The sequence below is a fragment of the Caretta caretta genome, chromosome 25 (assembly GCF_965140235.1).
Source record: "Caretta caretta isolate rCarCar2 chromosome 25, rCarCar1.hap1, whole genome shotgun sequence".
Lineage (NCBI taxonomy): Eukaryota > Metazoa > Chordata > Testudines > Cheloniidae > Caretta > Caretta caretta.
This window is the reverse complement of record NC_134230.1, coordinates 17,029,517-17,043,769: the sequence shown is the minus strand read 5'-3', so window position 1 is coordinate 17,043,769 and position 14,253 is coordinate 17,029,517. Positions and strand designations below refer to the sequence as shown.

At 61.0% G+C, this 14,253-nt stretch overlaps 1 protein-coding gene across 1 annotated transcript; it reads left to right on the top strand.

Annotated features, from left to right (window-relative positions):
* Positions 1–189: 189 nt before the first annotated feature.
* USHBP1 (USH1 protein network component harmonin binding protein 1) lies at positions 190–13,966 on the top strand. The gene is made up of 15 exons (XM_075123189.1): positions 190–466; positions 2,478–2,635; positions 4,245–4,360; positions 5,178–5,341; positions 6,041–6,325; positions 7,219–7,356; positions 8,025–8,185; positions 8,897–9,037; positions 9,497–9,597; positions 9,828–9,975; positions 10,396–10,678; positions 11,322–11,534; positions 12,053–12,144; positions 12,518–12,640; positions 13,374–13,966. Exons 1-15 carry the CDS (start codon positions 458–460, stop codon positions 13,546–13,548), a joined length of 2,307 nt encoding a protein of 768 aa, XP_074979290.1. The 5' UTR covers positions 190–457; the 3' UTR covers positions 13,549–13,966.
* The last annotated feature ends 287 nt before the right edge of the window (positions 13,967–14,253 follow it).

Below are 14,253 nucleotides of genomic sequence, written 5' to 3'. Positions count from 1 at the left end.
GTGTCCAGAGAGAGGCTTACGTCTCATTCGGCTGTAGCGAAGGCAACGGGCAGGACAGACTCAGCTCTACCTTCCTGTCTATGGGACGCGCAAGAGTTAAAGGGCAACAGAGCCTGCAGCCAAGTTTTACAAGGGAGAGGAAATATACACAGGATCGGGAAATGGGAATGGGCCGGGATGCCGGGAAGCAGCACAGACGGCGGGGAGATCCTGGCAGAGCCGTGTTCTCCTCGCACTGGGACAGTCTGAGAGGTGGCTGGGCTGCGCTAGGCCAAGGGTCTTGGAGAGCAGCTGCTGAGAAGGGGTGCAATGGCATTGCCTGATTATCTCCCCTGTCTTTTCTCACCAAAGCGATAGGACCCTGCTGCTTCCTGTGACTGTAACCTCCCGCCCCAGGGATCGGATCCTCAGATGTGGTTCCTCTCGTGCGGAAGGAGAAAGGGGCAAAGGAACAGGGATGGAGAAGGCAAGTGGCTTGCTCCTGGGGGGCCTGGGCAAGGGAGCCTCGCCTTGCAGGCAGGGAGGGTTATGGGTCTGGCTTGGCTTTGCAATTGCTCTCGCAGGGTTTAGACTGGCTGTGCTTCGCTCTGCAGTGGGGAAGGACGAGGTGCCCTGGGCCCCTGTCTCCCTCTCCCAGCCTGACTCTACCAGGAGCCCCCAGGGAACAGACCACCGTGGCATTGTGGGCGATTCAGCCATGGCCAGAGCTCTTGATCTCACTGCACCAGCCTGGGCTCCACCCTGCCCTGCCATGGGGACGGGCTGGACAGTCTGATGCATCTTTTCGCTCTCTGCTATGCCCCTGTAGGGCCCTTGCCCCTCCACACAGTCACAGCCCAGCTGCCACTGCAGCCCTGGGCCTGCATATTCTCCCCCTCTGCTGCTCAGGGAGGGGGGAATGGCTAGCTGCTCCATGGGTGGGACTGAGAGACCTAGCCCTGCTCCTCACAAGCCAGTTGCACGTGGGGTTGCAGGAGGAGCGTGGCATCTTAAGGGCATGCACCTCCAGAAATCCTACCCTCACTGCAGGGATCCTGTACGGCCCTGGGGAAAGGGCCCTAGAGCGGGTACAGTGTCCTTCCCAAGAGCGCTGGGGTACCCAGCATGCCCAGGGTGTGCGGTGGGGGGCTCTGGCACAGGGCGGTGGAGGGTTCCCTGCTCACGCTAGGCACCAGTGGGCTAACCCTGGGCTGATGTCGCTCCTGCTGCGGGGAGGACATTGTTCCCACTGAAAACAGGAAGCAGCTCCAGCCTTTCCTGGTTACTGCTGGCTGAGACGCTTACAAAGCCGCTGGCTAACGACCCATGGAGGGCTGCACTGCCCCTCTCAGCCCAAAGGGGGTGCAGGCGGGAAGCTGCAGGTGGGCATGGTGTGACCTGTAAAAGCACCAGCCACAGAGGCACTGAGAGTAACCAGGAGCTGCTTATTCCTGGCATCGGCTGTAACGGGGCTGACGTGCTCCAAGGTCGCAGGCTGGCCTCTCTGCCCAGCGGGAATGTCACCCCACAGGAGGAGTGGCATCTCCCTAGTACAGTTTCCAAAGCCAGGCTGCTTGCGGGGGCTGTAACTGCATCGCTGCAGAGTCTGGCAGGCCTTGTACATGAAGCAGGGGTGGGCTTGCCCAGTGGTTGGCTGGGAGCCCCCCAAACAAAGCCCATGGCACTGAATGGTACCGCCGATGATCCAGTGCAGGGGGGGGTGGGTTTGATGGGGGTGCTCAGGTGTGAAACAGGCATCCCGAGCCTGTGTGGTCATTAAAGATCCTATGCCACTCTCGGCAGGACTCAGGGGTTACCCCCCCATCCCCTAGTGTCCTGGCCCCATTCCAACACAGGACTTTGCCAGCTTCCGTCATTTTGCTGATTTTTTCTCCTTAAAGCCCCAGCTGCTGGACTCCAGTGATTATGGGAGAATTTCAGCTTCAATTTTTTTAAAAAGTCAAATCCCAGCCCTCCTGGCTGGGGAGAAAAGCTTGAAAATTTGACCCCCAAAGGTTCCAAACCTGAAAGGTGAATAAAACACCCCCAATGTTTCACTTGTAAAATCTCTGGATTTTTAAACCAGTATCTGGATTACTGGGAGACAGGTTCATGACTTTTGCATGCTTGGGGCCTCCTGTCTCCCTGAAACCTTTCATCGGGCCACCATACTTTTTACTTCCTGTTGTCCTAGAAATTGCTGTATCAAGCAGCTAGTTCAGACTGGCTGATGCATTCCACACCAGAGCTGGCTGCTTTAGCAATGCACTGGTGGGTGGGTGTCCTCTTCGCCCAGTTCTCTGTGGCCTTGCCCCTGGTGCTGTTGTTTACAGTGCAAAGTGACTGAGAAACACAGCTGAATCCAAACGTAGCACTTTGCACAGGTGTCAGCGACAGGATGCAGGGAATCAGGGCCATGGTCGGTACAGGGCTCTCAGATCTTTCGGCATGAAAGGAGCCTGAGATGTCTGGGGTTCTCTGGGCGGGGTTCTCTGCAGGGCGAGCTGGACTCAATCTCTGAGAGGGAGGAGGAGGCCGACGTAGCAGGGGCGGACGAGCGGGCAATCCTGCGCTACGAGGAGCACATCACCACACTGCTCGTCACCATCACCCAGCTCCACAGCAAGGCCGAGCAGCTGCAGCAGAGGAGAACCAGGTACCTGCCCTGCTTGTCACAGTCCCCTAAAGGCCCTGCCAACAGCTCCTGGGGCATCAGGAGCCCCTTCAGGGGGGCACTGAAGGGCATGCAGTTGCCACTGTTGGTGTTGTGGCATAGAGCAGCAATGCCAGGCGGGGATAAACACATCTGCCTCTAGCCCTTTGTAGGACGGGGTGCTCTGGCCTGCTGGGCTTCCTGTAACTCATCCACAAAGTGTGTGTTATGTCCCCCTCGAGCAGCTGCTCCCCACGGAGAATGACAGCCCGCTACTGCTGCCAGCTAATGGAGCCCCTCTCTAGTGCGAGTGGGAAAGGGCTGTGCTGTGTTGTGGATGGCTCTGGGTTCAGTTTCCGTTGGTAGTGCAGGACTGGGGTTGGTACAGCCATGCTGGGCCTGGGACTGATTGCCCATGAATCCTCGCCCAGGCCTTGGCCTCCTCTTGCCCTGTCAATGGCATGCCCTGTGGCCTCCTTACGGCCCCACTCCCCAGTGTCCTGCCTCTCCCCATCTCCCTCTTCCACTCCATATTCAAACCCTCCCCCACTCTGTTCGTTCCAGGGGTCAGTTCGAAATTACCCTCCAGCCTGTGCCAATACCTGGCCTCTCTCTCAACTCCCCTTCTCCCTCAGAGCAATAGCTCCCTTTCTGTCTGTCCGTCCTAGCTCCCCGCCTGGTGCGCAAGAGCCTTCTTCTCTGCCCTTGGGAAAACTCTCATTCTCATCTGAAAGGCCCGTGCCTCTCCGGCTGGTAGCCCTCAGTTTCTCTGTCCCTTTGCTACTCTGGATCAGCTAACTCTGTGAAGCAGTTCTGGACACTGCTTGTAGAAAAGATGCTCTTTAAAATGAAGTTGTCATCTATTCTATTCTATTCTATTCTATTCTGGGTCTTGTACGCTGCCTGTCACCAGGGTATCTTTGTGCCTGATTCTTTAGCTGAAAACATGGCCTCCTTTAAAGGCTATGGACTGGCTGCTGTGGTCTGACCTGCCTGGCTTCATCTAGCAGTGACTTTGCGTTCTTCTTCTTTTCCTGCAGCCCTGGGGAAAAAAGATAGGAACTTTCTAACAACCCTGCTCTTCGACCTGGGCTGTCCAATTGTCACGAACATTTACGGGCTCAGATCCACAATTTTCTTGTCCTCCTGTCCCATAATGATGAAAAAACTCCTGATATTTTACTCGCCCATCACAACAAAAACAAAACAAAACCCCACGATTCTAATTTTGCAAGGCTGTACTAAACGTGCTCTGGGAACAGAGGCTTGCTATTAATCCAGGTGCTCACTGATGAAGTGAGCTGTAGCTCACGAAAGCTCATGCTCAAATAAATTGGTTAGTCTCTAAGGTGCCACAAGTACTCCTTTTCTTTTTGCGAATACAGACTAACACGGCTGTTCCTCTGAAACCTGTCATAGATGTCACTGTTTCTTAGTGGCATAATATTAATCTGGCAACAAAATATTGGTGTCTTAGAGGGCTGGTTTCAGGTGGCTACACTCGCACCTGGAACTCAGCTGTCTCACATCAGTTGCCCCCTTTGCCGTGTCTCCGGGGGAGTGGAGTCGACCGCTCTCTCCCCGGGCATCCTCTGGCTTTGATTTCCTGCAGAGAGGAAGATGAGTATTCAGACCAGTGCTCCGAATACACAGCGAGCCTTCCCAGGTGTGTGCAGAGGCCCTGGAGCTTAGCCATCCGTCCATTCCCCATGGGCTGCATGGAGGAAGGTAAAGGGGGGTTCATTATATTTTGTCCCAAGCTATCCCACGCCTTTTGGAGGCAATAAGGTCTAGTGGGCAGACCTAGGTCTTCTGGGTTCTATTCCTGCCTCTGTCACTGGCCTGCTGAATGACCCAGGGCAAGTCACTTCCCCCCTCCATGCCTCAGTTTCCCCAGCTGTGAAATGAGGAAAATGGTACCACCCCTGCTATGTCAAGCACTTTGAGATTGCTGTGGGAAGAGCTCTTGACAAGGTTTATTATCACTGAAAGGGTTCCATCTCGTCAGGGGCCCCGTTCTCACCAGATTCCTGACAGATCCTGGGTCCCAGAAGTCGCAGGCTGCCTATTGTGTACGGACCCGGCTAGGGTCGCCGATCCCGGGTTCGTCCCGTCGTGATGCTGCTGCGTTGCCTTGGCCCACCTGCATCACTGCAACGCCAGCTCCAGGCAACGGTGCACAGGCCTGTGGAAGTCGGGGGAGGTGGGATGGGACTGGAGGGAGGCAGGAGGGACTGTCATGATCGAATGGGGTGAACACAGGGATGCCATGTCTGGGGCAAAGCCTGCCAGCTGCTTCCTGGTGGTACAGACTCATGGGCGCTTCTCTTCCTGCCGTGGGCTCCGGCGGTGGGCCTGCTGCTAAATCCACGCAGGCAGTCGGTGCCAGGAGCTCCGTCCCCTTGTGCACTGAGAGGAGCCACAGCCTCTGGTCTGTCCCTCTTTACGGCAGCCCCTCTGGGATGCAGCCCAGATCCCTGAGGGTGTAAGGGGCATGAGCCCCACCAGCCCTCCCCCCGACTCGTCCCCGTCTCTCCCCCGCTAGGAGGCAGCTCCGACGTGTTCCTAGATCTGCAGCAGGCTGTGGCCTCTCTGGAGAATGCCGTGTTCTCCCGGCGGAGCCAGGCTCGGCTGCTTGGCAGTGCTGGTGGGGAGACGGGCGCAGGCGGCCCCAGCGTGGTGGGAGAGGAGTGGGCCCAGATAGCCAAGGTGAGCAGACCTCCCTTCCCCCCTTTCTTAACCGCCCCCATCCCCTCTCCCTTCCAAACACCTGGCCTGGGCTCTCAGCCTCCCCCCGGCTGGGACAGGCGGGGTTTGCCTTCTCTATTCAGCAACCCTGACATGCCCTGGCACTGGGGCCCAGCTCTGTCCTGCCCGGACCCCGCTGGGGGACGGGCAGCTGGTTCTCTGGGGCCTGGCCAGTCCCCTCTCCAGAGGGTACTCACGGAGGGCATCCTGATGAAGGATGGAGGGCAGTTGTGATGGTGTCTGAGGTGGAAGTGCACTGAGACCCACCTGCATATACCCCATAGAGGCCAGCAAGCGCCCCTTGATTTGGAGCCAGTGCCCCCTAGAGGGAAAAGGCCTGGCATCCCATTCCCTGCCCCCCCCCCCAAGCCAGCCAGTTCCCCCGCCCTGGGGGCAGATTGGAGCAGGCGCCCCATAGAGGAAAAAGGCCCCGTGTCCCATTCCCCACGCTCCTGAGCCAGCCAGTCCCCTGATCTGCGAGGTTTGAGTTTAAATTGCCTAGAACCAGAGGTGGTGTGGATTCAATGAAGCCTAGATACCAAGGTGACAGGTGCCTTACACAGACCTAATTCCTAGGGAGAGTTCTGGACTCCTGGCATGATGCAGAGACTGTAGCTTCGGTGGGTGACTGGGATGAGTGTGTGTGTGTTGCATTTCCAGACCCTGGAAGAGGTAGAAAGAGGCCTGGGGGATTTTGCGGGACTCCCGGAGGACAACAGGAGCTGTCCCTGGAAGGCAGCACCCAGGGCGCCGGGGGAGAAGATGAGCGAGGCCAGCCCAGGGCTCTCAGCCGAGGACATGAGCTGGATCAAGAAGGAAATAGCCACATACGCAGAGAGGAATGCGGCTCTCCGGGTGGCGCTAGGGAGCAAGGAGGAGGAGCTAAGCAGGTCCAAGGTCACCCTGCAAGCATTCCAGGAGGAACGGGAGAAGCTCCAGAGAAAGGTGTGTATGACAGTGGTGATATCCCCTGCCACTGACATGCAGCCACCTCTGGGGGCAGGGCAGCAGTGCTGCTCCCTGCGGGAAAAGGGACTTGGCCAGTGGTGGTAGGTTCAGGTCTTCTGACTAGCGCAATGGATATTTCACTGTCCATGCAGGGCAGCCAGGACCTCATTTGGGAAGGTCTCAACCCGACTGCCCCAAGCACACGGCCACATGGGTGATCTTTTTATCTGCAAAAAGAAAAGGAGGACTTGTGGCACCTTAGAGACTAACCAATTTATTTGAGCATGAGCTTTCGTGAGCTACAGCTCGCTTCATCGGATGAAGTATTTTATTCAGCCAGTAGATGTCACTGAGTGCGGCGTAGACTAGAGTTCCATGGGAGGTGGGGGTGCTCCCTGGTAAACAAAGCAGACAAAGCTAGAACTCAAGCGGTGGGGAAGCCTGTGTCTTTGTAGCCGTTTTGTTCCACACACACCTGATGCATTGGATCCGTGATTTCTCATCTTGTGGCAAAATGCATGGGAGTCGCGTTACCTGCCTCCGGAGGATGAAGGGCTGGGCCACCCCCCTGGCAGTGGAGCTCTTGGCCCCCCAGCAAGCAGGGCTCTGCTCAGCCTGTTGAGCTATTCCACTGGAAGGGGGCTGGGTGACGGGGCACTGAAGGAGGGAGGGATTTCACAGAGTCCGTGTTGGGATGCGAGGACCTCAGTTTCACAAGGTCTGGGATCTGTGTGGACTCGGCTTGTTAATTTCCTGGGTGCAATCCAGACTCACCCCCCTCACTTCCATGGGGCTACTCCGGATTTACTCCGGTCGCTGCTGTCAGTCAGCCCTTGCTATGGCTCGCTGAGTCCATGTGAGGTGAGTGACGGGTACCGCTCTCTGCTCAGGTCAAGGAGCTGCAGGACTCACTGCTCCGAATCGAGACACTGTCCCAGCCCTGCAGCCCCTCAGCATCTGCCAGTGACACTGTCAGCACCAGGGGGTCCGTCAGCCCCGGCGGGGAAGGGGAGCCCTGGCCGTTCCAGGTGAGTGCAACACCAGGTCGCAGTGCTGCTTCTCCGTCCCATGCCGCTAGGTCCTGCTCACTGTGGGGGGTCAGGATGCCAGCCGGGTTGCAGCTCCCCAGGCTGCTGGGTTATGTGGCTGCCAAGCTCAGAGCCGGGAACGACCCATAGACCGGGATGAGCAGCTGCCAGCCAGCTGCGGGCATGCTCCAAAGCCCACTGCAGCCGATGGAAAGAATCCCCAGCTGACCGCAGGGTGTTTGGATCAGGCCCTGCGTGCATCACCTGCAACAGGCAAGGAGCCAAGGGGGTGTAATACATGGGCTGCAGGCGTGTGACCATGTCTCCCTCCAGGGGCTGGCCAGAGCGACTACAACAGCCGGCTTCTCGCAGCCAGGGGATTTACTCCTTCGGCTCAGCTGAGAGAGGCTGGGCCAGTCTCCACTGATGGTTGTGGGCACTGGTCCCAGGTGGCCGTGGATTGTGACACCAGCTTCTAGCAGGCAGCTCCATCCCTGCTGTGATGTTTAACCGCAGCTTTGTTAATGCCCCACCCTGGGTGTCACCTGCGTGCCCCTATTCCAGCCCCCTGGGGACCTAGGCCTGTCGCCGTCCTGCAAGGAGTCCTTACATCCACCCGCAGCCTCCGCCAGGCACAGACTCATTCCTGGGTTTGTCATCCCCGCTAGTGCCCTCTGCAGGACCCAGTTGCCGCGGCCCAGAGCCTGATCCGGTGCTTTCAGAGCTGCTCCAGCACCCAGCACCTCTGCCGCCTGTTCCCCCAGCACCGCCCCCCAGCGTCGGAGAGCCACGTCAGGGAGTGGGAAGCTCGGACACAGCAGCTGCGAGGGTGAGGGCAGAGGCTCGCCAAGTACTTTACCCATTGGACAGGGCAGCCTCGCACCTGGCCCCTCCGCACCAATGAGTGTGATCATCCCCCAGGTACAGGCAGGGGAAACTGAGGCACGGAAAGGCGAAGTGACTCACCCAAAGTCACACAGGAAGCCTGGAATAGAAGAGCCAGGAATAGAACCCAGGAGTCCTGGCTCCCCTCCCCTGCACTAAACACTGGACCCCATTTCCCTCCCAAAGCCGGGAATAGAACCCAGAAGTCCTGACTCCCAGTCCCCTGCATTAAGCACTAGACAATACAGTTTCAGACTCTCACATCCAAAGCTCTAATGGGCAACCCCTTCCCCCCGAGGATGGTGACAATGAAATGCCGCCATGGCCCCAGTATTTGGCACATCCTCCTCTTGGGGTGAAGGGGGAGTCCTGGGCTGAATTTCCGGGCTGGGGAGGGCTGCAGGATGTCCGGTGGCACCCCCTGGGGCTCGTTCCAGAGCTGCATTGACGGGTGGCGAGGGTCCCTTTGGGAGGAGGATGTGTAGATAGCACGGGAGGTGTATTGGTCGGGCATCACTCGGGGATGCGGAAGAGCTGGGTGGGTTATAAACCGGCCCTTCTCCGGGCTCCCCGAGGAGCCAGCCCTGCCCCATCCAGTCCGATCCCCTTGGTGCGGGTCACAGCTGGATTCTCAGCACCGCGCCTCCTGCTCCAGGTGCATCGAGAGGCTCAAAGGCCTGAACCAGCTGCTCTCGGGGACGCTGCAGGAGTGGAAGGGCCACTCGGAGAGGCTCAGCATGCTGCTGGGGCAGCACGAGTCCAACAGCACGGCCCTGCACCTGGCCGCGCAATACAGGTGAGGGGCCCGGCCCCGGGGAGAGAGGAGCCAAGCTGGGCCGGGAGGCGGAATGGACTGTGTGGGAGGGGCAGGGGCACAAAGGGCTCTGGGGGTTGGGGGGGGTGTGTGAGGGGCTGGGGGTGCTCAGGAAGGGGCACAAGGGACTGGGGGGCTCAGGACGGGGTGCGAGAGGTTGTGGGGGCTCAAGAGGGGGTGCGAGGGGCTGTGGGGGGCTCAGGAGGGGGTGCGAAGGCCTGGGGAGCTCAGGAGGGGGTGCGAGAGCCTGGGGGGCTCAGGAGGGGGTGCGAGGGGCTGGGGGCTCAGGATGGTGCGTAAGGGGCTGTGGGGGGCTCAGGAGGGGGTGCGAGGGGCTGGGAGCTCAGGAGGGGGTGTGAGGGCCTGGGGGGCTCAGGATGGGTTACAAGGGGCTGGGGGCCCCGCCAGCTCTCAGGCTGCTCTCTGTGCTTGGCCCGGCAGCGAGCGCTGCGTGGAGGCCTACGAGGTGCTGCTGTCCCTGGCCGGGGTGAAGCTGGGGCCCTGGCTGGAGCCAGTGGAGGAGGGAGATGCCCTGGACAAAGGTGAGTCCTTGCAGCTGGTCCCCTCTGACCCCGCAGCCACCAAACGCCCCTCGCTGTGGGGCTGGCAGCTCAGGGGTCAGTGGGGGGAGCCCATTGCTCCACGGCGCCCCCAGGGGCGATTGAGGAACCAGCTGCCAAGTGCCCGGCTCTGCCCCGGGCTCCAACCCCACCAGGAGCGGGGGGCCCTGCCAGCAGAGGACGTACCAGCATGAGTTTGTTCCCTGCTCTAGGAGAGCCCGGGGCGCGCGCCCCCAACAGCCCCGGCGGCAGGATTGGGGCTGTGCTGGACGAGGCCAGGAGGTTCCTGGGGAGAGCGGAGCCTGAGGGCGAGGAAGCCGGGTCGGGGCAGGACCGGGCTGGGACCCATGGATGGGAAAGGTAGCAGAGCTCCTATGGGAGGGTTGTCCAGGGACTGGGGCTGTGGGCTTCTGAGATGGGCCCCAAGACTCTGATCTGAGCCCTGAGGGATGGGACCCCGAGCCCCCAGTCCAGGGGGATGGGACCTTGAGCCCTGGATCCTCCCCCCCACCACATCCAGGGGGATGGGACCCCTTGGCCCCAGTCCCGGGGGATGAGACCAGCAGCCTCCAACCCCAGGAGTCAGAGATGGGGACCCCTTGGCCCCAGTCCCGGGGGATGAGACCAGCAGCCTCCTACCCCAGGGGATGGGACTGTGAGCCCCCGAGCTGCCCCCCCATTCCGGGAATGGGACCCTGAGCCCCCAACCTAGGTCCAAGGGCTGTTGGGCCCCTCCCCCTCTTCTCCCAGCCTGCTCTCGACACCTCTCTGTCCCAGCAGCACCCCCAGCCCCGGGGCCCTGGGGCCCGGAGGGGCAGAGGAGGGGATTCTGCACGAGTACATCCGGCGGCTGCGGGCGGAGCAGGCCTCGGTGGAGGTCTCCCTGCTGGAGCTGGGCTGCCAGGCCGCGCCTGGTTCTGCCGGTGCCGTGATCCAGAGTAACGACGCCATCAAGGCCAAGCTGGATGAGGCCGTCAGGGTCGCAGGGGGGGTCCTGCCCAGGGAGACACCAAGGCCAAAGATGGAGAAGCCACAGCTGCTGCACGACTTAGTGGCCATCAGGGTAGGCACGGGGCAGGACGGGCTGGGCTAGCGGCCACAGTGCAGGGCGGGGAGCCAGGACTCCGGGGTTCTGTCTGTGGCTCTGGGAAGGGAGTGCGGTCTAGTGATTAGAGCCAGGTCAGGGTAGGGGGTTGCTGGACTTCTGGGATTTGTTTTTGGCTTTGTGAGGGGAGAGAGGTCTAGTGGCTAGAATGTGTGTGTGTGTGTGTGTGTGTGTGTGTGTGTGAGGACTCCGGGGTTCTATTTCTGGCTCTGCCACAGACCTGCTGGGTGATCTTGGGCAATGCATGTCCCCCTCACTGTGCCTCAGTTTCCCTCGCTGTATATCAGGGACCCAGAGGGCGGCGAGGCTTGGTTAGCATTTGTGAAATATTATTAATGGGGTAACTGCTGAGCAGGCCATAACGGGAGCCCGGAGGGTGGGGTGAGGGGCTGGGGGGAGCACAACACGTGGGGCATGTGGGCCTCTAGTGGCGGGATTGTCCCCCCACAGAGGGACACGAGCTGGGAGATCTGCTTCAGCTATTGGGGACCCTGCGTTTAGCTCGGGCTGGAGGGGCCAGGCCTGGGGAGCCGGAACCCGCCGTGGCCCAGGGCCAGCCGCTCGCTTCTGCCTCCCTGACGGCGCCTCCCTCTGGCCCCAGGAGTCAATGGCGGATCTGAAGACCCAGATGCACCTGGCGGAGAAGGAGATGCGAGGCCTGGAGCTCTGCACCTACATGCACCGGGCGCAGGAGGCCGCCCACCTGCTGCTCATCGAGCACCTGCAGGGGGAGCTGGACGGGCAGCGGGGCCGGTGCCCCAGCTCCGGGAGCAGCAGTAGTGGAGACAGCACCAGCTGCAGCAGCTGCCTCAGGGTACATCAGGGGCTGGGCGCCGCCCGCCCGCCTGCAGACACAGCAGGGCAGAGGGGCCCCGAGGCGCGGCCAACTGGACCCCGAGGAAGAGGGGCGTACCTGGAGGTGGCCGGGGTCAGGGGAACGCAGGAACAAAAGGGAAACTCCCTGGGGCCTGGCCCATGAGGCAGCCACGGACCCCAAAGGGAGAGCAGCTCTGCCCCTGACCTGGGCATTTCACACCCATTGTGCACTGGTGTAGATGGCCCCACGGAGTGGGGGATCTGCCCCTCCCGGGGGACAGGGTGGGGGGTCCCGCAAGGGGGATCCAGGCGAGAATCAGTGCCTCTGCCGGGTTCACAAGGAGCCGAGAGGCCGTTGTGACCCCGATGTCCCTCCCGGGAGTGGGGGGCCGGTGGGTTCTGAGGCCAGCTGACGGAGAGGTTGTGAGCTGGGTTTGTCAGGAGCCCCCGGGCCCCGTCCCAGCAGCCGCTGCATGGTGATGGGGGAGCTTAGGGGTTGTTCTTGGGTTTCTCCAGGACGTCGGGAGACGGGAGGCAGAAGCTGCTAGACCCCAGGCTGCCCTGGATCGGGAGACGATGATGCTGGAGCTGGTTGGAGCGCTGGCCCGGTGAGCACCCCCTCTCCCTCCGTGGAGAGCCCCTTCCTCCACCCATCTGCTGGTGCCCCATGTCCCCGCCACCCCCCTCCCAGCCCTGGCAGCGTCAGTGACTGCACGGGGGCCACAGGCTGGGTGGAGGAATCGGGGCCCCTGCCCAGCTCGGGGGCCCACAGTGGAAAGATCTTGGGCGCAGTGCAGTGCCCCATGGCTGGAGACTCAGCCAGCGGCTGTGGGAAGGGGAAAGGTCCATGCTTTTGGGGTTGGGGGGATCCCATCTCAGGGGAGGGGGCGGGGGAAATCCAGTCTCAGTGTGCGAGGCAGGGGGCCTCCCCTCTCCACGGGATCTGTGACATCCTCCGTCAAGCCTTCATTTCCGTGGCAGGAGCAGGGAGCTGAGGGGCCAAGCCCAGGGCCTGGCGGCCTCCCTGGAGCACCGCAGCGCGACCAGCCGGGTGCAGCAGGCCCAGTGCGTCGGGATCACCAGAGACTTCTTCCAGGCTCACAGGTGGGGATGGAGAATCCCAAGGCCCTGCTGGGAGCCCCTGCACCCCCTCCTCCACACAGCCCCAGTCCCAGGGCTCCCTCCCGCCACTCTCCTGGGGCTGCAGCCCAGCCTGGGAGCTCTTTGTCCAGTGTCTGCAGGAGCCAACTGGGGCAACGCGCCCCGAGGGGAAAGGTCCGAGGGTAGCAACCTGGTGACGCCTCATTTGAACGGCTCCGAGTGCTTGGTAAAGACAAGGGCAGAGCCCAGGTCTCTGTGGGAATGGAGCCGAGGTCGCATAGGGCATCTGCAAAAGAGCTGAGGAAAGACCCCAGGAGTCCTGGCTCCCAGCCACCTGCTCTAACCCACTGGGCCCCACTCCCCTCCTCGGGCCAGGGGTAGAACCCAGGAGTCCTGGCTCCCAGCCCCAGCTCTAACCCACCGGGCCCCAATCCCTTCCCGGGGCTACGGGTAGACCCCAGGGCCACGAGTTGCTCCCAGCCCCCTGCTAGTCCCTAGGCAGCAGCCTCTGTCTGCAGCAGGCCGTTTGGGTGAGATTATCAATCAACGTGCACCCAGCAGAGGGGTTTAGCTGCACTTTGGTTAAGGCCCAGAAACACCCCAGGGGCTTCCCTGAGCCTGTCCTGAGCTCTGCACCTCCCTGTGCTCCCCGCCCCAGCTGATCCCAGAGCCACTTCCCTTTCCTGCCCCAGCCCGCGAGCCAAGTCCCTGCTGCTGAGCCCACCTCTCTCCGCAGCGCCCTGGTGCTGGCCTACAGGAATGCCAGGAGGAAGCAGGAGGCTCAGCTGCAGAGGCTGGAGGCCCAGATGGGTGCGATGGGCGAGCGGCATGCGGAGCAGCTGCGCTCGCTCACACAGGCTCTGCAAAGGCTGGAGGAGCGTCGCGTGGCCGGCAGCGAGACCTGCATCTAGGGCAGAGCCACGGTGGGGAGTGGGGGTGGCCGAGTCCCTCCTGCTGGCATGCAGGGCTGACCAGCTGGCAGGGCTCAGGGTCACCTCTCCAATCCATGGGGAGCTGGGAGCAGGGGGTCTTCTGTTCATTGAGTTTATTGCTCATAAATCACACCCCGCAGCCCCCTGCTAGCCCAGCCCTGAGCTCCTCACACACAGCTGTGCCGATGCCTCCCAGCCTGTCCTGGTTTCCCACCCAGAGAGCTGCATTGGGGGGAGGTTAGCGCTTGGGAGGTTTATTCTTGGTGCTGAGCAGGAAGGGGTTAATAGCAGAGGGTTGTACAGATGAATTGGGTCTGGTTTTAGTCCATGCTGGGCGCAGGGTCTGTGGCATTTGGGTGGAGGCGAAATCACTCAATAAAGAGATCTCCAGTCCGAATGGGACTCTTCCCTATGCCTTCCGGCATCCCCGAGGGCACGGACAAGGCTGAGCTGTCTGGGTCTAGCCGGGCTGCTCTTTGCACGTCCTCTGTTACAGGCTTCCATAAATTTTACCTCTCGAATCTTCCTGCTGCTTCCCCAGGTGCCCAGGGGGACGCCTGGCATGGCAGATTCTCCAGCTTCATCCTTAACGCGGGTCCTGGAGATCACCGTCGTCTGTTCTGGACAATGTTAGAGACAAGGGGTTGCGGGACTCCAGTCCCTTCTGTAAGAAAATACACAGCT

Coding starts and splice junctions, on each gene's coding strand:
- USHBP1 (XM_075123189.1), top strand. Junction 6,326..7,218: donor GGGAGAAGCTCCAGAGAAAG/GTGTGTATGACA, acceptor CTCTCTGCTCAG/GTCAAGGAGCTGCAGGACTC. Junction 9,038..9,496: donor CACCTGGCCGCGCAATACAG/GTGAGGGGCCCG, acceptor TTGGCCCGGCAG/CGAGCGCTGCGTGGAGGCCT.